Below are 26,797 nucleotides of genomic sequence, written 5' to 3'. Positions count from 1 at the left end.
GAAACTAGTCTTAGACAAACTAGTTGCAAACCATCCAAAGCTACTACCCCCGTTGTTGTGACCATTTAAGCAGTTGTTTTTGCTATTTAATGAGTTGTGTATCATAATTCTTGATATGTTTAGCTAAAATAGAATCATATTTTAAGGTTAGATTTAAAAAAAAATTGAATACTTACTGTTAGATAGTACAAAATTCAGAGTTTCATTTCGAAATTAGTAAAGTATTATATACTTTTTACTGATAACTTGATCGTCATTTGGTGTGGATGACTCAAAATATTTTTATATGTATTTCTATAAATGACATCAGTACCAACATCCTCCATTAATTTAATGATGGTTCCTCGGGAAGGGATATGTTTACCCTTGTATTTCTCCATAAATTTTTGAACATAGATGATTAGCAATGGATAAGGTTATATTACATGCAATAAGCATCTTTGTGAGATCAGAGTTAAAGTCTGACTTGATGTATTCATCATTAACTTGATTTTTTAGATGAATATCCATGCTCATGATATGAGATGAGGATAATGAGTGGCGTGTAATTCTAGACAGGGGACTAAAGGCACATTTATATCGACAAATCCGAAAAGCCATCTGTTTCTCATCCGGTAAGTATTTTCCAAATTCCTGGGCCTCCATTTTCATAAATCCTGACAGAAGGCGACGTTATTTTAGGCATTTTATTCAGTTATCTATCGACTATTAGCATCTAATATTATATTAATATTGAATAATAAAGGCGGAAATGATAAAGTTCTTGATTGATAGAAGAAGATGTATATTATTTAATCAATGATGCCATGCGTATTTATTTATTTCTCCTCGACAACTTTTCTATTCTTACCAAAATTATCACGCTTACTTATGAGTAAACGTTATATGAATTAAGAAGAGATGAGTAAGGATGCAAAAGCTGTTTAAATCCTCGGGAGTATAATTAAAAAAGTAAAACTATATGTTGGGAATTATGATAGACCAAATAAATCTCTGCTGAAAAGGATCATTATTAGAATTTTAGTGATCCTTGTATGCTAATACAAACATTTGAATTTTTAAAATACAGAGAAAAAATTTATACGATTACTTATATCTTGCAGGTTACCAAATAATACTAATATGTTCAACAATTTTACATCCCTATCAATTACTTTTATTATTAACCCATTAAAGTTAATACTTTTTTAGGATGGGAAACAACTCGGCGGTGAAGTATTGGACATTTGCAAAATCTTAGCTAAAAAAATAGAGCTGATAAAGGGGAGACCTTCGTTGCTTTTGTCAACATTTGCTAGGTCTTCTCTCAAAAATAGATAGGTACGGGGTATTTTTTTCTCTGCTTCAAGATTGATTTGCGTCTATTATATTATACGACGAAGGAAGGAATTATAAATAAGGGACATTTTTGTTCTAGTTTTCATCAATCGCAAAGTTTGAACATCAGAAGCACACCTGACCAGTGAAATATAGGGCACACCCTTTTCTTTATATAAATATCCCTTCATACATAGCTTTTATTGCATCCCAGAGATCAACTCCTTCTACACCCTTTTTTTATTTATAGAAACACTATAAGGTTTACATACTTACTTTCAACAATATTCTACGCCTTTGCGTTAGACTTGTCTACTGGGGTCCCTTTCGCTTCAATATAAACTTCTTACCCCCCTTAAACAAATATAAGTTTTTACGATTTAGGAAACCCAAATCTAGAGAAGCAGTATAATAGATGTTGCAGTGTGTGAGACGTAGAGGTGTTCGGCATATCTGCGGCCTCGATCCGTTTGAACCCAATGTCGACAAGAAATAGGAAGTCCTTCCCTCTGAATTGTAAAAATTCTACGTGAACACGTCCTTGGGGACAGGGAGGAGGGAAGGATACATATTTTGCTAGTGGAGAAGGAGCATTTGCCTGACAGATATTGCAGGCGTTGACAAGATTTGTGATGTCACTTTCAAAATTAGGCCACCAAGCAATACAGCGAGCGATTGATTGACCAAATGTATTCCCCAAAACAGAAGATTATTTTTCAAGGAAAATGCATTACGTTTGTTCTTGTACACATTGTCAACAATTTTCTACCAATCGTTTGTTCTTCCAGCCTCAACAACAAGGCGGAGATAGTCATCTCCTGACATAGCTTCACGCAACTCTGTTTCATTACTCTTGGAGGAAGAGATAGAAAGGCACATCAGTTTGCCGGTTATGTCTTGTTCAGGAACAGGACTTTCCAGTGGATCTCGTGAGAGAGTATCTGCATGCAGATTCATAGATCCGTTCACATGCAAGATCTTAAAGTTGAACTTGGAAAGACGTAAATCAAAAGGGGATAATCAAGCTGTGATAACAATAGGGAGTTCTTACTGTGGATTCAATATGTATTGGAGTTGCTTGTGGTCAGTTTTAATAGAGAAGGATCTACCCAGAAGATAACGTTCGAAACGATTCAGTCCAAAATTAATACCAGTTGTTTCTCTATCGATTTTGGGAGTAGTTTTTTTTCTGCAGCAGAGAGTTTCCGAAACACAAAAGCAATGGGGCAATCCAAGCCATAAATGAGACGGGAAGGGACAGTTCCGAGTCCCATAGGTGACACGTCAGTAGAGAGAGACAATAGATAAACGCTGGATTGTAGTGGGCAAGAACATGAGTCTTGGATATAATTATCTTGATTGCTGAGAAGCTTTCTTCATCCTCGTTGGATCATACAAAATCCACACTTGACTTGGTTAATTCGTGTAATGGAAAAGCTATTCAGGATATATTATTCACGAAGCATCCATAAAATTGAACAAGTAGAAAGAATGACTTGACTTGAGGAGTAAGTTCAAGAGTAGAAAATTATAGTGCTGGACGAACTAATTCCGGATCAGGTGACTTTCCATTTTCAGAAACTTGGAAACAAAGCTATGTTAACTGATGGCGTGTAAACACACATTTAATTGTTTTCAAGAGAGCTTCAGCAGACTTGATACGAGCATAGACTTGTTTGAGAGTAAATAAGGAGGTTATCGATGTAGACTTTTACCTTAGAGATACCTTCGAACAGTTTCTCATGTGCAGCTTGAATAATAGCCAGAGCCGAAGAAAGGCTATAAGTTAGTACATTATACTTCAGGAGACCGAGAGGGGTATTGAACGTCAAAATTTCTTTATATGACTTCACTAGTCCATACTGTTCATAACAGTGGCTAAAGTCAAGTTTAAAGAAGAAAGGTGAGCCTGCTATCCCTGAGAACAGTTCTTCCGGGTGTGGGGGAGGGTAAAGGAGCTTATTATTACTGGTGATATTATTTGAGTATAGTCGGCAAATGTGAGCCTTCCTGTCTGGTTTAAACAAAGTTACAAAAGGCGAAGCCCAATTTGAAGTATCTACCTTGTAACTTGACATGTCTCCACAATGTAAAATGTGGTTAAGTTCCTGAATAACTTTATCTCAAAGTGCTAGAGGAACAGGGCGAGCTCGAAGATAGTGTGGTTGAGATCCTTCTTTAATATGAATAGTAACCTGTGCGTGGTTAGCGGTATGGTTACCTGAGGTTTCGAATATGCATTGGTATTTTGCATTGAGAGATTCCAAATCATGTTCCATTAAGTGTACATAATTACAAAAGAAAGATGGCTTGTGAAGGGAAACAAGACCAAGGTCTAAGCAGGCTTGAGATCCTAAAATTGGTTGATCTACATTCGTTACAAGGACATGGACAAAAGGACATTTCCTTGAGTTTTCAAGGAAGAGAGGAGAGGGTATCGATCATTTGAAAGGAATTTTGTTACCACCGAAAACAGTAACGTGACTATCGTGACTAGAGATAGACTCCGCTTTTAAAAGTTGACGAGGAATATTATTTAAATTAATTTGTAAGAATTCGGAGAGTTTACCTTCAATCAGGTTGCTTTGATAAGATCTGCAGCACGATGCGAAATGATCAGCACCATTGCATTTGAAGCAGATTTTACTATAGCAAGATAATGAGAACGAAGATGTGGGTGCATTGTGGCATAAAATTTGCACTTTATACTTTTTTTCTGTCGTTTTGTTCCAGGAGAAGGGTGCATTCTCAGACAGAAATTATGTTTGGGGCGAAGAGTGCCTTTGGGGCCTTTATATTCAGAAACCATGACAGATTTTTCATTTACCATTTCTAGAGAGTGAGTTGCTGATTCCATGGGACGACCTATCTGGATAACTTCTTCGAGTTTGACAAACTTCTTTTCAAAAGTGGTCTATCATAGTTTAGTAGAGGTCGTATTCTTGAGGATACTTCCCACGAGTACATCACCTTCATTAGAAGAATTACAAGATGAACATTTGAGTTTGCAGAACCGTGCCGGACTCCGTAGACGGGTTACAAAGTCATCAAATGGTTCTCCCACAGTCTGCTTTATCTCAGTCGTCGCCAGGGTGTTATGTATAGATATCTATTAATATGACGAGTAATTAGATATCCAGGCTCGTCACCAGGATCGACTATTAGATTCCACAGAAGGGTAGTACAGAGTGAGTGCAAAGGTATATTCAGGTTCTTTATTCATATGCAATTAAGTAACTACAAAGAATATCATTTAACACAAAGATTATGTACACACATATACACCGGTAGGGAAAGACAGGGGTCACAACAGTAGCCTATACCAAATTCGACCATTCCATTATGTTAATTTAAGAAGAAAAACTTATATCTGCTTTTTTTTTTTTTTTTGGGGGGTCGCTGGAAATTTATTTTGTAGGCCAAGGAGCTACCAACTGGAAAAAGTTTGGGAAACCCTGTTCTATAATTTTATTTACGAAAAGAAAAAATCGAACTGTGGTCATTAGCATGGCTTTAAATCTTTTTTTATACTTTGTAAGAGATAGAAATTGCTTCCCTATGTTGACCATGTTCTGCATTTATTATATTTAGAGTATTTTGTTTATAAATAATACAAAATTACAGTTCACACCCGAAGGGACACGAGTGTCCCATCATATTTTGGCAAACCTATTGAAGTTATTAAAAAAATTATTTTTAATTCGTTCTAATATGATCAAAATATCAAGAATAAACTATAATTATTCCTTTTCTTTTCAATTCACTGTGGGTTTGAAAGGGTTAAATGAAGAAGGTTTTCCTCTTGATATCAGTAATTCATTTTCTCCCATCAAAATCATATAACATGCAGCTGCTATTAACAATTGTCTAGTTCAGTAATACTAAATGTCTGACTGCTTCATACTATGGGACTTAAAATCCTTCCCGTCCTTGAGAAAGTCCTATATTATCACAAATGTTATATTAAAGGGTTATATCTGCAAACATTTTATTTTAGAAAATGAGTTTATTAAAATGAAATGGCCCATAGTCAGGGTTTTCCGCAAAAAGTATCGGCTCCTCAAATAAATGAATTTTTTCCTTTTTATTAGAAAATTTAATATTTGAAACTTTTTTACAAATATTTAATATTCTGAGTATAGCTATGGATTTTAAAAATTTTCTCCAAAAATTAAATATTTGGAATTTAATTCTGGAATTTTTTTCCCAAAATATTTAAATTTTTTTTGAACAGTTATTGATTTTGAAATTTTCTTTCTAAAATATTAATATTTGAAATTTAATTTGATTTTCAGATTTTTTTCCCACAAAAATTATTTTTCTTTGAATAACTATAAATTTTGAATTGTTTCTCCAAAAATTTAATATTTGTAGCTAAATTTTGGAAATTTTATATTTCAAGTTTAATTTTGGATTTTTTTTTCGAAAATATTGAATTTTATGTGAACAACTATGGATTTTAGAATTTTTTGAAAAAATATAATATTTGAACTTTAATTCCAATTTTTTTTAAATTTTGTGCACAGCTGTGAAATTTTTTCCAAAAAATGTAAAATTTCTAAAAAAATCATTTTTTTTTAAAAGAACTGTGGATATTGGAATTTTTTTCCAAAAATATAATATTTCAAAAAAAATTCCACAAAATTAATTTTTTTGGACAAATGTCGATTTTTTAATTTGTCTTTCGAAACATTCAATTTTTTGAGCATAGTTATAAACATTTGAGATTGTTTTCCAAAAATTGAATAATTAAAATTATGTTCCAAAAATTTAATACTTGAAATCTAATTTTTCATTTTTTTTTTTTTTTTTTTTCTTGGATAAAAATTTCCAAAACCAAGCCCTCTCAAAATATAATCCTGCGTACGCCTCTGACATTTTTTTTCCACAAAATGTAGCTTAAAATTAAAGTTGTAAAAATTGGATATCAGTCGGAAAATTTGAAAATCAAAAAATCAAAACCTATCCCCTTTTCAAAAAAATAGAAAAAATCCTTGCATAGACACAAAATCACATAACCTCTTTATTTTGACAAGGAGAGTTGTTGAGGTTTGAGAAGTATGATATTAAAAGTTATTAAAAATAAATTGCGTGTACAAGAAGGATAGATGTATTAGCCCGTAAGTCCCTTTACTTGATACAAGGACTATCTAGAATAGTAATCAAAAAATACTTTTTAATTTAATATTCCAATTCTTAAATTATGAACCCCAAGCAATATTTGGTTTTTACTTGAAAATTTATTATCTGAAATTTTTGTGAATATTTTTTATTTAAAAAAAAAAAGTTAAATATTTAATTGTATATTTGAAATGATTTTTCAGAAAGTATAATTTTTGAAATTTTTTTAAAATTAATTTTTGGATTTTTCTCAAAAAATATTCCAAAAGCCAAACCCCCTCTCTATCTATATATATAATCACATAGATGGCCCTAATAGCAAAATAATATTTTTAACTATTATTTAAAATATCAAGAAGTTGAATCGACATAGTTTATTCTTACAAGAATCGCATTGGAATTAGCATTGATATTTTTTGGAATCGCCCAATCAGTAATCTAGAATATAAATTTCAATTCAATGGAACCACTGTCAACACAATCACTTCAAGTTTAATTAAAACAATAAAATTTGTCACTTTTTTTTATGAACAGACTTGAAAATGGATACGCTATAAGATTTTCACCAAATTTATTGTATTAAGATAATATACAAGAATACCTTAATGAGTGTGGGTTATTGGTTTCACGGACATACCACACTATTTGAAGTATTTAATACTAATGTGTAGTATTGCCAGATGCTTTAAAAACAAGTGCATAGACACGGTAGTTAATTACGAGTTCTGGTAAAGCTGCTGAGATGAGGAGAACCTGGTGTTGTTTGACTTTTTTTGCTTTACAAAAATATCATTTAGCTGATAATGGGAAATATAAGATAATTTTTGCAAAAGTTTAGTCAGTATATAGTAATTTCAGAAATATAAATAAAAAATTAGATATAGCCTTAAACTGTGTAGGATATGACTTCCCAAATAATGTACTTGATCTTGTGGGATCAAATGAAAATAGGAACAATCGAAAAAAAGATGGACCTTTCGGAGAAAATGAGGATACATTTATTTCAAAGAGTTTATTAAAGATTTAATCATTATTCTGTTTTGTTAAGATAATTTTTGAAAATAGGTTTTTATTATTTTAGACAATAAAAAATGTATTTGCTAGGATTAAATACATATAAACAGTTTATCTTTTTGATAAATCATAATAAAAGTTTTTTGTTTTTTTTTGCTTGTACTACATAGCTTTATTAAATGTAAAGAACATGATTGATGAAAGATATTTTTATAAGGGGAGGTAAGAGGATGAAGAAGAAGTTTTAGTTCATAAATGTTTCTAAATTACTTAAGTATGTACATTTATAGAGTTGGTCCCTGGGTATCAGGCGTGGCGGAACGTTTTTATCAGTGGAAGGAGTAGTAAAAAGAGGCATTTCAGGGTAGTCCAAAGGGGGAAGGAATCCTTTCCTCCAAATTTAAGAAACCCCCTTAAAAATCCTTTACATACCCTTCCATGCCCCCTACACTTTGAAGAAAAAAGGTCTATGTTTAATTCTTTCTTTTGATGATAGCCTCATGGATTTGTCAATATTGTGTAGCAATAATTATATATATTTTTTTCGTAGCAGTCTCAATTGTACGGCTATAACTTTGAAAAATGATACATTAAGTAGCCCTAAAAAATTACAATGCTTAACTTATTGCAATCTGCAAATTTTTTCAAATTTTTATTGCATTCTCATCAGAAGTCACGCAAAATAACAACTGCTCTCATCTTAATTAATATAAATTAACTTGAACCTGAGCCATTATGACGTTAGAATTCAGAGGAAATAATTCGTTATTTAGTATTTGCAAAAGTTCTCATGGAAGATAACTTCAGTAAGATCAGGAAAAAATCTCTAAACTAAAAGAATTGAATATTTGCATAGACTATTGTCTAAAATATCCACTGAGTAGTATCGAAGGAGATGAATAAATGAATTTGCTTCTTTCCCACGAAATGAAGCTCCATTTCATGAATGGCGCAGAGTACTTGGAACATTCTAGGGGGTGGATACATCATTACTTATTTTATTAAATATATATATTTAGTTTTTGTATTATTAGGGACCGTCACAATTGCATCCATATTTGATTCATGTTTTCAACTTCGATGACCTCAAATGTTTTATCGAAATGAAAGATCCAAGTAATCATTGAATGTGAATGTCCCCTAGACGCCCTCAAAAGTACTCTGAAAAAATAAAAAGAAAAAAAGAAAAAAAAAAATAAATGTATAATCTATTTTATTTTAAGTCATTACATATTCTGAGTAGTATCTGGTAGTCATGGGATATTTCTTGAATGGAGGATCAAGTAAAAATGTTAAGGATACAGATTGGAGAAATAAGAATTTGAGTGTGATGGAGAGAATGAAAGAGATCTATGGGACTAAAATATTTACGGATGTTATTTTCGCAGTTGGTGGTAAGTTCAACATGCATTTTTCATCTGAGTTTTATACTCATGAACTGAATTTGATACAATAATTCCAGCGTCTAAGACGTTGTACTCTGGACATAAACTGGTCCTTTCTATGGCGAGTTCAGTTTTTACCGAAATGTTTGAGGAGCAGCAGGATATTATATTCGAAGACTCACACAGGGTCTTCTTGTCGGATGTGACGCCGAAGGCATTCGATACAATGCTTAAATATATTTACACCAATGAAGTGAATTTAACCCCTGAGAATGCACCAGCTGCACTCTATTGTGCTCGCAAGTTCAATTTGGTGCAATTAAAGAAAGAATGTATTGGTTTTATCGAAAGGAACTGGAGTCGGGACAATGTATGCAAGTTATACTCTGAGGCTAAACTCTATGATGTATTGGAGCTAACTCCACTATTGAAAGTGGACGTTGTGTCAAACGCAAGTGAAGTTCTCAATTCACAATCATTTCTGGACATTGATCCAGGTGCACTTCAATCTATTCTATCTGCTAATGACTTGAATTCAGATGAATTGGATATATTCCATGCGGCTCTTCGTTGGGCTCAAAAGCAAAAGGGAGAGAATCTGAGGGACAAATTAGGTGGCTCTCTATTCTCGATCCGTTTCCCTCTTCTCAGCGCCTCTGACTTTGTCCACCAGGTCGTTCATAGTCAACTCCTTAAGACAGAGGAGATCATTGATGTCCTGGAGTGTATTTCCGAAATTAAGAAAATAGGAAACTATTTCTCCACAGTCCCTAGGATTCGTCACGCGATGAGATTTGAAAACAACTCTTATGAAAGCAAATCCTGTACGCATCACTCGATTCGATTTAGAGTGAACAAGCCCATACTTGTGTATGGTCTTGGTGTATACAGACCTTCAGAGAATGAGACGCCCCTCTCTGGAACCATAAGTCTTGAGATGTCGGACCCTCGAGAGAGTTTGGGGATGGCTCATTTCAAAATGGATCATCGTATTAATTCATCTATTCATGGGCAATACTTTCATCAGCCTGTGTTGGTCAAGGCAGATTGTAATGTGATGGCATCACTTGTGTTTACTCAGTTGAAGGGTGAAAAATCCTATGGCTGGGGTCACAATGGAAAAGAGTATCTTAACATTGAGGGAGTTGAATTTAGATTTGAGGATGGTCATGATGTCAACCATGAACATGATACAACTGTACACCACGGACAAATTCCTATCATATACTTTCAAAGGACATGATAGAATTGATTGTTATTATATCAGTTGTATAGACATAATTGATGTGTCAATAGTCAATAAAGAAATTGTTGTAACAATTCAATCTATGATTATTTGTAATAAATCTTGGGACTTGAAAATTTGGTGATCTCTTTTTTTCTTTTTTATTGTAACCTAAAACGACAGAGGCAAAAATTGGTTAACTCTGTTGGCGGACGTGATAAAAATACTTTTCCTGCTCTGATACTACTTTAAATGTAGAAGAGTTCTCCTTTTTATAGAAGTAATTAAGTTTCTCTTCTCTAAAATCATCATAAAGCTAGCAGTTGATAATAAAAGGTTCTTAATTCAGTACTTTCATTAGCAGTTATGAAAATCATCTGCAGAATGGGCATGTTAAAGAACGAAAATCAACTTGGTATACTTGACAATTTGCAGAATGTTTTGGAGGAAATCATTGTCAAGAATTACTACAATATCGATCCACACACAATTCTACTTTAAGCCCAATAAGGACTTTTAATTTTAAGTCTGCAACAAATCCTTAGTGGTGGTCCGCACCTTATTTTGTGAGCCCATTTAAATGTTTAATCAGATTTAGAAAATTAATTTAAAAAAATATATTCACAACTCAGGAATTAAATAATATTGAGAAATGCTGAGGAACAGAAAATTAATTTTTGAGATAACCAATTAAAAAAGTACAAAAAACGGGCCAGCTTAACAAATCACAGGGTTTACGTAAATAGTCATAAATATCGCTCCCACCTCCATTTTCGCCTTCTTTATTTCCTTAGAAGATATATGCAGGAATATATCCCTTTCCGATCCTCAATTACAGTCTTTGTCCAACAAGGAGTTATATTTAAAATTCCTCAAGAATTCATTTGTGTTACTGTCCATTACTATTCATAAACACACGCTATTATGGTTAATATGCTCTTATATTTTCTCTTCTCAATTTTAGAATGATGATAAAAGCTTAAATTTTTTTTTTTTTTAAACTCTGACCTCAACAAATGCTGCAGATTTACAAACTTAAACATATCCCAGGGGCGTCTGTAGGATTATATTTGGGGAGCTGGGTTTATTTATTTTATTTAAAATTATTTTTTTTTGGTAAAAAAATTCCAAAATCCATACCTATTCTAAAAATTGGTTTTTTTTTTCAAAATCTACAGCTGTACATAAAAAACTTAATTTTTAAGAAAAAAAAATCAAACTAAAATTAACAGTTATTCACAAAATATTAATTTTTTGTGAAAAAAAACTCAAAAATTCACTTCAATTTTCTAGTAGAATGTAAAAATTCCTTAATTATGGGGGGGCGCTACGGCCCTTAACCCACTCCTGTACTCTATGTACGTTGAAAAGTTCAGGAAGTTAGGATAAGCACAAGAGGGAAGTCAAAATAGTTTTTGTACCATTCTTGCACTTCATTTCCATATTTTTCTAACTTGTGCAACAAAATCTCTACGCACAATACCAGCACATAATTTAAAGACGTTAATGTTAATATTGCTAAAATTTTAGACCATCCTGCATAAATATTATTTAGGTGGGAGTAAGTCAAAAGTGATTTCCTTCCGAGGTTGATTGATCTCCCAAGATAGAAGACTTATTACAATATATTTTAGTTTTAATCCATTGGGATTGGTTACATGATTGATTTCTTACTTACATTTTTAGATTCAAAATGATGAAAAATTAATGGATAAAGTTTTCCAGGCAAATAAGTATAAAATTACATTTATTCATTTATTTTGCATTGCATAAAATCCATTGTGTTGCACTTAGTTTGCCAAAGTTTATTTCCTACTTTATTATCTATATTTATGTGAATGAATATAGATAATAAATGAATTTATGAGTTAAGGCTTTAATGCAATGGAAATTCTCTGCTTATCCATTCTTTCTTGGTAATCTCTCATTTGCAACGTTAATTAAGTGAACAAAATACAAAAACAATCATGAATAAGAAATAGAAAATGATAAATTCTATATATATTTTTTCATGTTAAAATATTTTGGTAACAAGGCATGTATCTCACGAAGAGTGTACATTGCAATTTTGTGCAAGATTATTAGTCAAAAGTGGCCTCAAATGCCCGATTTATTTTTTCTAAAATATCTTCATAAAATAATTGCATTTGATTTATAGAATAAGAAATGTTGGTCGTCTCAAATACGAGTAAAAGGCTTCTTTTTTATTGAAGCTCTATGAGCGTTTTCTGAAGAAAAAAATGTTATTTGGTCAAGTTTTGTCTCTTCCAAAAAATTTAACTCTAAAAAAGGTTATTGTCTTGTCTTAAAAAAGTATTCATCAAATTTTGTAATTTGTCACTTTTCTAAAATTGTATTTCCCATTTATAAAACAAAAAAAAAACAGTTTCTCAAAAATATTGTTAGATTATTCAAAAAAAACAAAAACCCAAAAGTCCAAAAACAGCCCCTGCTCTCCTGATTTTATATATTTAGGGATATCTTGAAGAAGGTTTGGGGAGAAACAGCTTAGTCTGTAATAATGTTTTGTAATATTATCTATTAGTAACTATGAGAAGAAGGAATTTAACACAAATCTCACTCCTAACTAGTATAGCAAAAACCGCCGCAATTACTCCGTTGTCGATCTTCAATTCTACCACGAGTCTTGAAGGACTTACATTTATAAGTTAGTGATTTGTAGTAGCCAAAAATTTTAGGTGTCGACGACAAGATTTGATTTATTAATACAGAATATAATTCCACAAAAAGTCCTTGTTATTGCAATTCATTTTTCATGAGCACACTCAAACATAGTTACTCAATGCTCTCTCCTCAAGAATAAAAGTATAATAATGAATTGAAAGCTCAATGGACACAACGTACTCTGGGGAAATTATTCTCTTGAACTCAATGTGCGTAGGTTCGTACAAGGTCGTTGCTAGAAACTTAAAATATACTTTATGTATAAGGGCTTTAAAGAAGATTCCTGGATCAGATGGAGTAAATGTAATGGAGTATAGTGTTTACTCATAATTTATCTATGTATCCATCTTACTAATTAGAAGAACATTTAAAAAAAAAATAAGAATAACAGCTTCAGAAAAAAAGTATAAGACTTGTGGCTCAGGGTTCTTTAGTCTGGAGACTAAAGTAACTGTAGCCTTAACTTCACACTCTCGTCATTAAGCCTTTTTATTGTATATAATATTAGGATCTACCCGATTTATATATATTTTTTACGAATTATTTTATTATGTACATACACAGACAAACTTGCTCATCCGTGGACATAATAACACACACCTAAAATAATATTAAATGACAGTAGACACTTTTATTCTTTTTATTTGAGCTTTAGCTACAAAAATAAGTACTCAATTCATAATTGACTCAACTCTATACAGTATAGAGAGTATTATGAAGCATGGGTTTATTTAAGGCCGGAAAGATTTCATTCATTTTTACAGACCGGTTTACACTAAACCCCCTTTTCTTTCTGTTGTAATATGACGCAAATGCTCGATCCAAAAATTTTATTTCTTATATGAAAAAAGAATTTACGGCATCCAAACATTCATGGATCAGGACAAACTTTGCTTTTTATTAGTATAGATATTATGCAATGAAATTCGATGTAATGATATATTACCTAATTTTGTACATACATTCCATAGTTACATCTTTAAAATACAAAAGTATATTTTATTTTTTGGTCACAGATGAATGTTTCTGCCCTGGTATTCCTTGTTCGGAATAACGTTGATTTGTTCCATTTAGTTAGCTATTATTACTATGGACAACAATTAGTTATAGAATAATAATTCCATAATTTGGGAGATGAATTGGCTGACTAATTATGTTAATTATTGAAAATAATATTTAATTTACGATTAAGATTCTTATTTATTACTGGTATTAAACTATTTATTACTTTAATAAGTTATTTAAAAACTTAAGGAATTTTTGCTTTATACTACAAAATTTAATATAATTAAATTTTTTAATATTTTTTCAAAAAAAAAAAAATAATTTTCTGTAAATAACTTGTATTTTTAAAAATTTTCTCTAAAAAAATCAATTTTCTGTGAGCAACTATATATTTTTTGAATTTTTCTACAAAAATTTAATACTTTAATTTTGAAACTAAAAAAAAAAATTCTTTTTGTGAAAACAGCTGGGGTTTTTTAAATTTTCCAAAAAATTTCATTTTTTGTTGGAACTTTGGTAATTTTTCTACAAAAGAAAATAATTCTTTGTGAACAGATGTGGCTTTTTGAAATTTTTTGTGACAAACCAATAATTTTTTGTGAATAGAAATGCATTTTTGAAGTTGAAGAATGGAGTTAGGACAATAAAATTTATCAGACGTCATTAGTATGATGTAATAAACTTATTGTAAAACAATCAAACAATTTTCATTAAAACAGCCGAGACATTGGCACGTTCAAAAAATCTACATGTTCGAAAAAAAAAAATTGAACGGATATTAATTATATTACTACAGCAATATTCATTCAATGTCTATAGAGAACTATTTTTAAATGTGCACTTAATATCTTATAACTGTGTGAGTATCTCAAAAGTAAGTAAGGATGGATATTTCGTAGAGTGGAAGGAGAAGATAGACACAAGACTTATGGTACTACTGAGTTAAGATCATTGTTAACATCAGCTGCTTGTGGTATGACTTTTGAGGGATAAAATATATTACTGCTTTAGAGTGGATAACCTTCAACCTTTATAGTCACATTAGTGCAAGAAAAATAAGCTATATTAATACTTTATTATACATTTCAATAGAATGACACCAAAAGTAGGAAGTAATTCATTATTCAGAGCAAAATATTAACAACACGATTCTCTTTAACAAAAGAATGAACGAAAAAGAATGATAAAACCACCCATTTCTCTGTTTTTATTCTCAAATTGTTATTTTTTTATAAGTTTCGCATATCCATAATCATAATCTGTTAAACTCTATATTTATTACTGTCTGTACTCCAAGCTAGAATGATTTTATGATTCTGCCAAAATCCTCAAAAATTATATAGATATGTATTTATTAAATTAAGAATGTTCCTTTCTTTTAAGTTTGATATGCAGAAAAAAACAAAAAAAAACATGTTTCAGACTGATTTTGGATATAATAATCATCGTTGTTTTTTTTATGTATTTAATGGCCTCACCTATGAAAAGATAATTAAGTTTGATAATTCATGTGAATAGCGATAAAAAAACGAAGTAGGGATATAATAATAATTAAAGGCCTTTCTATCTACTAGAAAAGACTCGATAAATGATGCATACCAACTAATTTTTATTCTTAAAGAAATTAAGAAAATCCCCATAAGGAGGGATTGGAAAAACCTAGAGAAATAACTATTTTGAGATTAGAAAAAAAAAACGGATGTTGTTATCGTTCATTGATATTAATTCAGTGAACGAAAAGCTATCTTCTTACCCCAGTGAAATGCCCATCCCTACGAATGGGTAATATTAAAACTGTGTTTCTTTAACTTAACATTACATATTATTTTCAAATACATTGGACCTGAAAAAAACGAAATTATAATTTTCACAAATTTCTTTTTTCCCCCATAACTTTTTTTTGATTGATAACTCAATCCCCTATCTAGTCTCCTAGAGCTCCAAAAGCAATTTTTGTGTTTTGGGTATAGAAGAAGCCCCCCTTATATGCCCCTCCTAAAATTGGCACACATGTATTAACCTTTCCAGGTGGAAAAGAGGCACCAATGCAAAGTTTCTGCCTCCTAGGTCCAACGTTGTGGGGACCTATAAAGGACACACATTCACAAACTCTATTATGTATAATTCGAGAAGTTATCTTATTTTGTCAAAAGACGGCGGCGCTGATCATGTCATTTTGTTTACTAACTAAACATAACTTACATTACTTGTTTCAATTTTGATATTATCCATGAAAGACTATGGTTTTTCTTAAAGAGAATCATGATCAGGCCCGTACCTCAGATTTTTCTTTGAAGAAAAGGGATTTTAATTTTATAACCTTTAAAATTTGTGTTGTTCATGTCCTAGATTACCTATTTTTTTAATGATCAAACAACATATATTTTCATTTTATAAAATACCTTTTATTTTTTTGACAACCACATTTCCCTTTTTCAAAACACTTGCAGTCTTTTAGACAAAATACTCTTTGGCAATTTATTTCAGGATGTTGCGTTATAGTCACACTACATTACAATTTTATATTAGGAATACTACATTTTTTCTAAAAAAAGTGGGGTGCATAGACGCATGTTCTTTGCCACTGCATATCTTGGTCGATAACATAAATATATAAATTTTTAAAAATCTCGATTCTTTAATATTTTAAATAATAGTTGAAAATACAATTTTGCTATCAGGGGCGTATTCAGGCTTGTACCCATTCATTCTTTTTCTGTTCAATCGTTCATTTAGTAAAAACTTTCCGTTCGTCGTTCATTCGTTCATTTTTGAATTTATATTTATTCATTTAATATTTATCTAGAATAAAAATTCCAACCTAAGAAAATACTCATTAATATATGAAGGCCTTTTTGTTTCGTAATACATAAAAAGGAGCCTCAAGGGCGTAGCTTACTCAAAGCAAAACAGGGGTCCTAAAATAATAGTCTCAATTTTTATAAAATGGTGTTCAATTTCTTCAAATTGTTTTGTTTTTTAATAGCCTCAAAATAGAGGTAGTCCTTTTATTCAAGGGAACTTCCAATTTATTTTATTTTCAACAGCGTCCCTCCTTTAAATAATTGCTGAACCAATTTTTTTTTTTTTTAGAGTTACCTTATATTTTCTCAGAATATAATAAATGTCTAAGGCAATTAATATAGCTTTGTGTAACAGTATAATATTGACTATACATTTCATTGGCTAATATTTTGTATAAGGCGCCAAATTGATTCGGATTGGCCCTATTCGATTGCCAGGTTGATCACAAACCATTTAAATGAAATTTAAATACAAGAAGCAAGAGTAGGGAGAAGCGTTAAGCGTAATTCATTATTCGCCTTTTTTTTGATTTTTCAACTGGCTTTGCCTGAGGCCCACAAATGAGTAACTAAATCTAATTAACTCGCAGATAAGGTAATAAAATCGACTAGAATCATGTACTCAAAGACTCACAACTGCAAATTATAGTTTAAGACAAATGATTTGAATTTAATATTGCAATAATAAATCCTCCACGGCTTGCTAGGCCCTTTCATCAAGCTGTGTATGCTACCGGGCCTTAAAAACATATTTATCTCTCTAAGTTTATTAAATAATTATTGGTGGGCAACACCCCAAATATATGGCGGTTGGATTTTATAGTGTTTTTGGGTTTCAGTAAATTAATTACCTTGGATTGGAGTTCATGATGAAAATCTATATGTCAGTGTCAATGATATATAATACCTTCCCCAAAAATAGAGCAAATATAGTAAGTATGTTACAAAATGCCGATTTACGGAGAGCAAACAAGTTGCAGGAGGTGTGCACGGATGTATAAAAGTGTTTTGTGGTTTCCCATTCATTACTTAAATAGGAGAAATCAAATTCATTTCATTTATATTTAATGTAGATAAATTCTTAATATTCCACCCAGTCTAAAAAGATTTTCAATTAAATGCTTCATTTAATTGTATCGTTTGCTGGAGAATAAGTTATCTCAAGATAGCCTTCCAAATGACAAATGGAGTGTAATGGATCAAATACACCGGGCATTCAAAAGGTTTTGGAACATGACTTTAATTGCATTTGGAGATTTTTGGTTAATTTTATGCAAAAGTTGCGTCAACAAAAAAGAACGTCTGATTTGTTTTCTTTTGAACAACTTATTTACCAAGTCTCTAGAATAAATATTAACGAAAATGGAGCAAAAATGATAAGAAGCGGGTCTTTTAGTCTGCTCCAGATTTGGTAATTCGATATTTAAATACCCTTAATGTCTGCAGAACCACCGTCGGGAGGGTCAGGGGTAAGGTCAACAATGGTGAAGACATCAACGATCGTCATAGAAGTGGAAATCCAATCAAATTAAAGCCTGAACCTGCAAAAAAGGTTTTTTTTTTTTGAAAAATCCGAAGAGGACTATGACTTGGCAAAATAGTGGTTGGTGAGCCGTTCCAAGATGTTTGATGCTGTAAAAAAAGCTGGTGGCAAGTTTCTCAGACATATTGAATGACCCTTGTTCATTCAACATCAACAGCAATTACGATTTGTTCTGTGCAAAAAGCTTTACAATAACCTAAGGTATCACCGAAACCGGATTTTGTTCTTTTCAAATGAGAAGACATTTACAGTAGAAACTGTGTACATTAGGACAAAATTATCGGGTTGTATGTTTATAAATGTCAACTGTAACCTCCGTGAAGTGTCCACTACCAAATATCCGGCCTTAGTAAGGATGATCGGCATTATTTTGTGAAGATCACAAAATGAAGCCAATTTGGTCCCCCTTGGATACAGATTGACTAACAAGGATTTGCTAACAAAAAGTGATTCCCTAGTTTCGCAAGATCACAAAGCAATCAAAGAAGGCCCATTATTGCTTTCAACAGGACGAGGCTCCTGCACAGACGGCAAAAATCGTGCAGGATTGGATGACCAAACAAAGATGAAGTTCTGCCCCAAGGACATATGGCCATTGTTGGACCCTGTTGGCTGTCTGTAGACAGCGTCACAGCAGTATTGAGTCCCTAAAACATTTTTTTGAGAAATAATGGCGATCCATGTCGAACCACTACGTTGTCAACGTGTGTAAAGCGTTCTGGGATCGCGTGGAGTGTATGATTATGGCTGAAAGTGCTTAAACTCATAAATAGTGTTATTTAATGAGTTATAAACAAGTTTAAATTAAAAAAAATCTCTAGAATTTCATTTAAAGCTCCTAGGTGTAATTAATTATTCAACGTTTATTATGTTCCAAGACTTTCTGACGGCCTGGTAAGTTATAATGGACATAAAAACTTTATTTACCTAGTATCTTGTGAAGTTTACATTTAATTTGTTGATGAGACGCACATCAATTTCAACCCAACTTCAGCACCTTTAATCTATATTACAATATGAAAATAAATTGTCTTAATTTTTAACCTCTCTTTTTTTTCAATAATTTTCATTTATTGTCTGGAAAGCGTGGGCAGATATTCATATTCTCTAATTTCCTACACCAAAATCTGTGATTTAATAAAATATGATATTTCAATTAAACAACAAAACTTTCTTACACATTAAGAGAATTAAATTACATTTTCAGGAATTACAGAGTACAGTATTGTGCCAAAGTTGAAATTTGAGTATATTAATATCTCCCCACGCACTCCAGATAATTAATGATATATATTAAAAAAAAAAAGAGAGATGTTAAAAATTAAGACAAAGTACTATCAAATTGCGTAGTCATAAAGATTTAAACTCGAAAAGTCGGCTTAAAATTTATGTATTTTGCATAGACAGATTGAATAAAAACGTTACAACATACTAGACAAATAAATTATTTAACGTCAATTATAACTTTTATTTTATCCATTACAGCCTATTTTTGATTTTGAAGGCTATCTTGACTTGACTTATTTTCCAGTGAATGGTACAATTAAACAAAGTAACGGACTGAAAAAAATTTGACTAAATAAACTATATTTTAGCCACCATCAAAGATAATAATTATAATTATACCCATAATCAAGAAAATAAGATTTAGTAATCTTTGGAAAAATAGTCAACAAGCTACTTCTAATGGATAATAAGAAAATGAACGCCGTTCATATTTTTTCCCCGTTCATCGTTCCTTTTTTTCCGTGCGTCGTTTATTCTTTTAAAATATGAACGGAAAGAGTGAACGCCGTTCGTTTTTCCGTTCAATTTCCAAGCCTGATATTATTAAAGCAAAGTTGGTCTTTTAGCCGGCGGCTAATTACTCTGAACAATGTGAGTAGTAATTAAATAATCTTTGAAAGTATGCAGTAACTAGGAAAAGGCTTAGAAATTATTTTGTTTATTTGAAAATTGGATATTATAATGTAAACATAATTAAGGGAAATAATCGATTTATTTCCTTATCCTTCTTTCTGAGCAGAATGACATTCTCTCTGATGAAGAAACTCGGAAACATGTACGACATGCCGTGTCGATTATCACATTTTCCCTATGTTTAACCTCTATGGTCTTCTTGCTCATTTCTCTAGGGATTTATAGTTTTTTCAAGTAAGTAGTTGTTGATCTTTGAACCACAAACATCCTTTTTTATCTATGTCGTTCTTCTTTTTAGATCCCTTCAAAGTGATCGCCTACGGGTACATAAGAACTTTATGTCCGCTCTCATGATTCGTTATGTGGTAAGTGTCGTCTACTATGAGCCCTATATCTACGGGGATCCCTCTCCATTTGTATGGTTCAAGGTATACGGAAAAGTAAGGCTTACATACAAACTTTTTATTCTATCGAATCCCTGATTATTTCTCTCTCTCTCTCTCTCTTTCAGGGACTTCTTTGTAAAGGAATTCTCATTCTCCTCATGTTTGGATATATTGCACCTGTCTTTTGGATGTTTGTTGAGGGAATGTATTTGAATTCAAGGATTACGACTAATGTATTTGAATCTAAGGCACCGATGAAAATGTTTTATCTCATTGGATGGTGTAAGTATTTCATTAAGTGTATGAATGTTTCCAAATATCCCTTTGGCTTGGAGTTTTTCATACTTGAAAGGGTACATGGTGAAGGCAATTTGACACACTTCAATTTTCTAGGAAGTATAATGTTATTTGTGAGTAGAGAACAGCATCTGAACATGGGCTGCCAGGAATTTTCAACAAAACCCCAGACGTAGTAGCTATTTAAAACAGAAGGCTCCAAGAATATTAATATAATAATTTATTTCCTGATCTTTATTCAAGAAATCTCTGCAGATATTTCCAAAAAGTCAGTTGCAGTTAACGTTATAGTCTCTATTACCAGAATGATTGTTTTCTGTATGTTTCGGTGCAAGCAAAGGGAAATTCAACAGCTAGTGGAATAATATATGATGCTAAAATGCTGATGTTTCGGAATACTTTAGCATCTAGTAGCTTTAGCTTTGCAATCATCCCTTTTTTATACCAATTATATTTCATTCATATCTGATTACATACTCTATGAGGAGCTTTATCAGGGACGTCCGCAGGATTATATTTAAGAGGGAGGAGGCTGGGTTTCTTTAATTTCTTTGAAAAAAATCTAAAATTAAATTTAAAATATTAAAAAATAATCACAAATCAACAGCTACTCTTAAAAAATTAATTTTTTTGGAAAAAAAATGTCAAATGTTTAAATTTTCCATCAGAAATTTCTTTTAAAGAGGCTATTCATCAAATGAGATAATAAGATAAACTTTATTAATATTTGTATCGTTCCTTTGATTCTTCCGATCGATTTCTAAACGTTTGGCTGACTGAAGTATTTGATCCTTAAAGAAAGAAACTCAACATTTTTTGTACTCAAATGATTTCTTCATATACAAAAAATGTCACCTAAAAATCTCAAATTTAAATTCAATATTAAACTTGAGTTTTCTTTGAAAAACCTGCTGGGTTAAAACAGTGGTTCTTAAATGGGGGTAAGCCTAACCCTTGGGGTACTTGGAGGCACACCAAGGGGTACTTGAGATTTTGAAAGAATGTTAAATAATAATAAGGAATTTTAGTTTTTACTAGAAAATGTAATATATATATATTTTTACAAAGTTTGAAATTGAAATTTATGTTCTGTAAATAACTATGGATTTTTAAATTTTTCTCCAAAAAATTTATTATTTAAATTTTTTTTCTTTTTAAATTTATAGTTGAAATATTTTGAACTGCGGATTTTATTTTATCTTTCCAAAAATTTAATTTTTTGTGAATAGCTAAGGATTTTTCTTAATTTTTTGTAAACAGCTTTGAATTTTAATTTTTTTTTTTTTTTTCTAAAAAAAAAAATTACTTTTTGTTTTGATGTTAGATATAGATTTTTGAAATTTAATTATTATTACTATTTTAGCAAAAAATAAATTTTGGATTTCTTTTCTTTTCGAAAAAAAAATCCAAAACTCAAGGTCCCCTCCAAAATATAATTATGTGGACGCTCTTGTCATTGAAGCTAAAAATGCTTTATGTTGGTAAGGGGTACTTGGATTAAATGAATCTTTTACAAGTGGTACATCACTCAAAAAAGGTTGAGAATCCCTTTTAAAATGGTTTCAAACGTGTATGATATATATAGCACAAAACTTGTTACTCTATCCACTATTTATAAACGGTTGAATCAAATAAGTAATAAAAATAACATTGTAATTGTTTTTTTTTAACTTATTGTATACAAAAACCAAAGGTTATATACATCATCTAAACTCAAACCCCAGAACCCAAAATAATGGGTAAAATCCGAGGTCTGAGGAGAAACCCCAATCACTGGTAGCCCAGATATGAACCAAAATATTCAAATCAAATAATATACGAGTCTATTCTTAGTTGAATTACATTTTGTTTCAAATAAAGCAATAAATACTATAATCAGTACATTATTATTTATTGATAATATAATCAGTACTACATTAATGCTGAAACTTGAAATAAGAAATTACAAAGACTGGAATTGATATTACAGCTTAAGAACCAAGTTGGTTCCAAAAATTGAATTTTTTAACTTATCTATGTAAAATGATAATTCATATCTCAATATCATTTCTACCAGCTGATTTTCTTGTCCACTAGCCTCACTCTTCTCCTTTCACTTTGTACCATTACCCTTTCTTAATTAATTTTCACCTCACTAACCTATTTGTAGTAATTAAGATTAATATATCTTTCTTTTTTTTTTTTGCTTTTATTTTAACTAATTATTAGCCAATCTGTGAATAGTTTTGTTATACACAATTCCCTTTTTTTTAATTATGAATATACAAACTGTACATATTTTATTACCTAATTTAATTCCAAAGTACATAAATTGAGGCCCTCAATCTTTTGATTATCATTAGGTGTTCCTTTTCTCTGCGTTCTGACATGGGCTATTGCTATGTCTATAGCTGTTGACGATGAGTCCTGCGTTGTACCAACTCCCTCCAAGATCCCTGATAGCTGCAACAAAACCTCATTATGCTGGGAAGGATACAACGAAATGCCTTATTCCACCATTCTCTCGATCCCCATGACGATTGCTTTGATTGTAAGAGTCCTCTCAGTCACTTGTTTATTGAACGTCATTCATAATTAGTTAAATACTACTAAATTTTGTTTTTGGCAGGTGAATCTTCTGTTCCTCATCAATATTGTCCGGATAGTAGTTACGAGGTATAGGGGAATAGGTGGAGAACGACGAAGTGACGTTCGAAGAAATATGGCAGGAGGAAGATATTCATCTAATAGTCATGGCTCTTCAAGTATAGTCGTACTACCTCCAAGTCATCAGTCTGACAATGTCCGGATACGTAAAGCCGTCCGTGCTACTCTCATATTATTCCCACTCCTCGGGATCACTCATCTCCTTTTCTTTATCAATCCTCGGAATGGAACCCATGACAAAATTTATATGCTCTTCAATGCCTCACTTCAATCCTCACAGGTATTTTTTATTTTCATATTGTTTAAAGGTAAATTTGCACATCTATCGCCGTCTGACATTAAGATGTGAATAAGTTTGGAACGTGTAAATGAAAACAGTATTATAGACAATCTTCAAATCTGAATAGTTCTCTTTTCAGAATGAAGTGGTTCTATTTTTTGCTACGTTTCTTGTTTGTAAGAATGAAAATAGCCCCATAAATTAAATATTTTAGGAAACACGACAGTTACGAGTGAGTTTGTGTAACACGGTCTAACCTCACTTAGACAATAATTTAGAGTGTAGTTTGCTATCAGCTGTGAATGCTTCTGCTTCTTTTTCTTCCTATCAGTGTTCTGAGCAACGTTGATGGTCGAACTATCTCTTGTTTAGCTCTCAAAAAAACTGCTCCACAGTTGAGAAGAATTGGCCAACTACCAACTGATTTTGGGCTTTTTTTTCTGTTTCTTTTTGAATGTAAAGTTCAGAGATACAATAAAGGTAACGACTAAGTACAAATATCTTTTTTCGTAGCATCTCCTCTCCTAAAAACAAGGAGGATTTTAAATCACAGAACTTCCTCATTTTGAGGAGTGATAATTGTTGATTTTTGAAGATTATAATAAGCTAAGTTCATATAATAAAAGTATGCATTTCCAAACCCATTATTTACGACTATACACGTCTAATAGATGTCCAAATACACCTCAAGTGTTCATTTATTCCTAGGGTATTTTACTCTCCGTTCTCTACTGCTTCACGACAACTGAGGTAAGGGACACGATCCGTCGTCACTTTCACCGAATATCTACTCGCAATGAAATGCGCAGAGAAACAATTCGTCGTGCAGAAAACATGCAAAGTAATCTATGGAACAATACTACCATGAATGGCCCAGTTTCCCAATCACGGATCAACTCGTTCAAAAACCGTCAGGGAGTTAGAGAGTCCGATGGAATGATTATGCAAATGGTCGAAATGAGATGAAGTCAGAAAAAAGTGAACTTCCTCGTTAACTTTCTGTTTTTTTCTTCTCCTTTAATTAACTAACGTCACTCCATCTTCAAATCTCTCCACCTGTCAATTAACAATATAGTTATAATAATAAAAATAATAATGATAAATGTAAGGTTTTCTGTTTATGAAGATTATTTATTGAAGAAATTAAATTTTCCTTCATATTTTGTCGAAAAAGAAAAGAATATAACAATATATATATATATATTGTTATATATTTCTAATACATTTTGTCACTTTTTCCCGACATCATATTATCTCTAAATTAATACCTAATTTATACATATTGATCAGGGATGAGTGTCATGTATTATATTTTGGTGAAGGGAGCCGGTTAGAGATTGGTCATTGAACTTTGGATCCGAGTAGAAACGAGTAATTTCATACATTAGAGTATGTAGTAGCAATACCTACAGCTAATTACAAATACCTCCTGGATTAAGGAATAATGCATTAATGCAAGTTACAAGTTACTAAGGATGTCATTTTTGTAAAGGCGGTAGTGAAACTTATGGTATTTGGGGATTAAGACCCTGCATTAATTCACAATCCGCTGCATGTTATATGATTTTGGAGGGAGAAAATAGAATTAGTTCTAATAAGGGACACCATTTAAAATAGCATTAATAAAGCTAAAAAGTAATTATAATTACTTTTTTATAACATATATTTTTATCTAATTATTCACTTTTGTAACAATTTTCACCAAAGGTGTAGGTGAGAATGCTTACATCAGAGGGAGAGGTTAATAACACGACAAACTAATAAATAATAAGCATAAAGCAACCTTTTTTCCTTTTCTAATCATGTAACTTAGCCTTTCATTATCAAAATGACATCCTTACTAATGATCTATAGGAAAAAATTAATATTTGAAATTTAATTAAATTTTTCAATTTTCTTTCCGAAAATTTAACTTTTTGTAAATAGCTTTGGATTTTTGAAATTTTTAGTTGAAAAATTTAAACTTTGACAAAAAAAATAATAATTTGAAAATTAATTTTAGAAAGTTTTTGCTAAGAAATTTCATTTTTTTATTAGCAATTCTAGAATTTTGAAAAAAAAATAGAAAAATTTTTAGAATGGATTTTTGAAATGTAAAAAAAAAATTAATTGTTTGAGAATTGTTATGAATTTTTGAAATTTTTTTTGGAAAAATTTCATTTTCTGTGTATAGTGAATTGTATTTTTAAAATTTTCTTCCGAGAAATTTAATAAAATTTAATTTTTTGAGAATAGCTATATCTTGGAATTGTTCACCAAAAAAATTAATTTTTTGTGAATAGCTATCGATTTTTTAATTTTTTTTGAAAAAATATAGATTTTCTATTTTTTTTTTCCAAAAATTAAATTGTAATTTTTTATAACTAAGCCCCCTCCCCTCACCAATATAATCCTGTACTTATAATTGCTATATAATTCGCTGATCCTTTCTCAATAATAATAACAACTTTGAAAAATGATTTTTTTCCTTTAGATTACCTATTTAAAGAAGTAGTAATGGTACTGCTTGCTTTTAAGTACAAGTTCTCACCTCTACCTATGTATCAATATTATTAATTCCAAACTGATAGAGCTGATAACAATTTTATTTCATTTTTTAACATTAAATTGAAGTGTATATAAAAATTATAATTTTCATTTCTTATTTAGGAAATAATGGATGATAAAATGTTGGGATTCATTACAAGGCTTCCATGTTTTTGTCATGCCGCCTGTGTACTTTTGGGACACAAGCCTGAATAAATTTCGAATTTCTCACAGTATGTGAAAAACCGTATTAAGGATGATAAATAAAAAAATTTATTCAAAGAATATAATTGATTCAAGTCCTGATGCTTCCAATTTTATAAGGGATATGACCAATTTACTTATCTCCTCCAATATCCCAAACCATATTGTGAGTCATCCAAATTTTGTAAAATTTATGTAACTATATATTACCAAAATCATTTCTTCTCGTTAATCACCGAACCATATTTAGAAGACTTGTGGCTCGAATTGTTAATACAATCAAAGGCTTGAAACTGGACTTGGACTTAAAAGCAAAGACTCGTCACTCCCCTTGGATAAAAAACTCAATTTAATTCTTCACTGGATATAAAATATTCTGATTTAAAGTATCTCTTATTTTCTGAGAACTTGAACTGGACTCGATAAAATGCGAGTTACT

General features: G+C 31.2%; 2 protein-coding genes across 3 annotated transcripts in view; both read left to right on the top strand.

Moving 5' to 3' along the window:
* The window catches only part of LOC121129724 (corticotropin-releasing factor receptor 1), a 44,735-nt gene extending 18,325 nt beyond the window's left edge, over positions 1–26,410 (top strand). The window contains exons 4-10 of one of the 2 annotated variants that reach the window (XM_071893540.1): positions 20,126–20,253; positions 20,318–20,459; positions 20,531–20,687; positions 23,045–23,232; positions 23,311–23,628; positions 24,337–24,606; positions 26,278–26,410. In XM_071893540.1, coding sequence (XP_071749641.1) covers positions 20,126–20,253; positions 20,318–20,459; positions 20,531–20,687; positions 23,045–23,232; positions 23,311–23,628; positions 24,337–24,594 — 1,191 coding nt within the window. In that variant the 3' untranslated portion in view covers positions 24,595–24,606; positions 26,278–26,410. Of the gene's footprint in view, positions 1–20,125; positions 20,254–20,317; positions 20,460–20,530; positions 20,688–23,044; positions 23,233–23,310; positions 23,629–24,336; positions 24,734–26,277 lie in introns of those variants that run through there. The other variant, XM_040725446.2, reaches the window with a different exon arrangement.
* Positions 8,678–10,199, top strand: LOC139907652 (BTB/POZ domain-containing protein 3-like). Its single transcript, XM_071894135.1, has 2 exons — positions 8,678–8,846; positions 8,915–10,199. The coding sequence occupies exons 1-2, from the start codon at positions 8,708–8,710 to the stop codon at positions 10,078–10,080; spliced, it is 1,305 nt and encodes a 434-aa protein (XP_071750236.1). The 5' UTR covers positions 8,678–8,707; the 3' UTR covers positions 10,081–10,199.
* Positions 26,411–26,797: the final 387 nt, after the last annotated feature.

Source organism: Lepeophtheirus salmonis, chromosome 1 (assembly GCF_016086655.4).
Source record: "Lepeophtheirus salmonis chromosome 1, UVic_Lsal_1.4, whole genome shotgun sequence".
NCBI classification, from domain to species: domain Eukaryota; kingdom Metazoa; phylum Arthropoda; class Copepoda; order Siphonostomatoida; family Caligidae; genus Lepeophtheirus; species Lepeophtheirus salmonis.
This window is presented reverse-complemented; position numbering and strand designations above follow the sequence as displayed.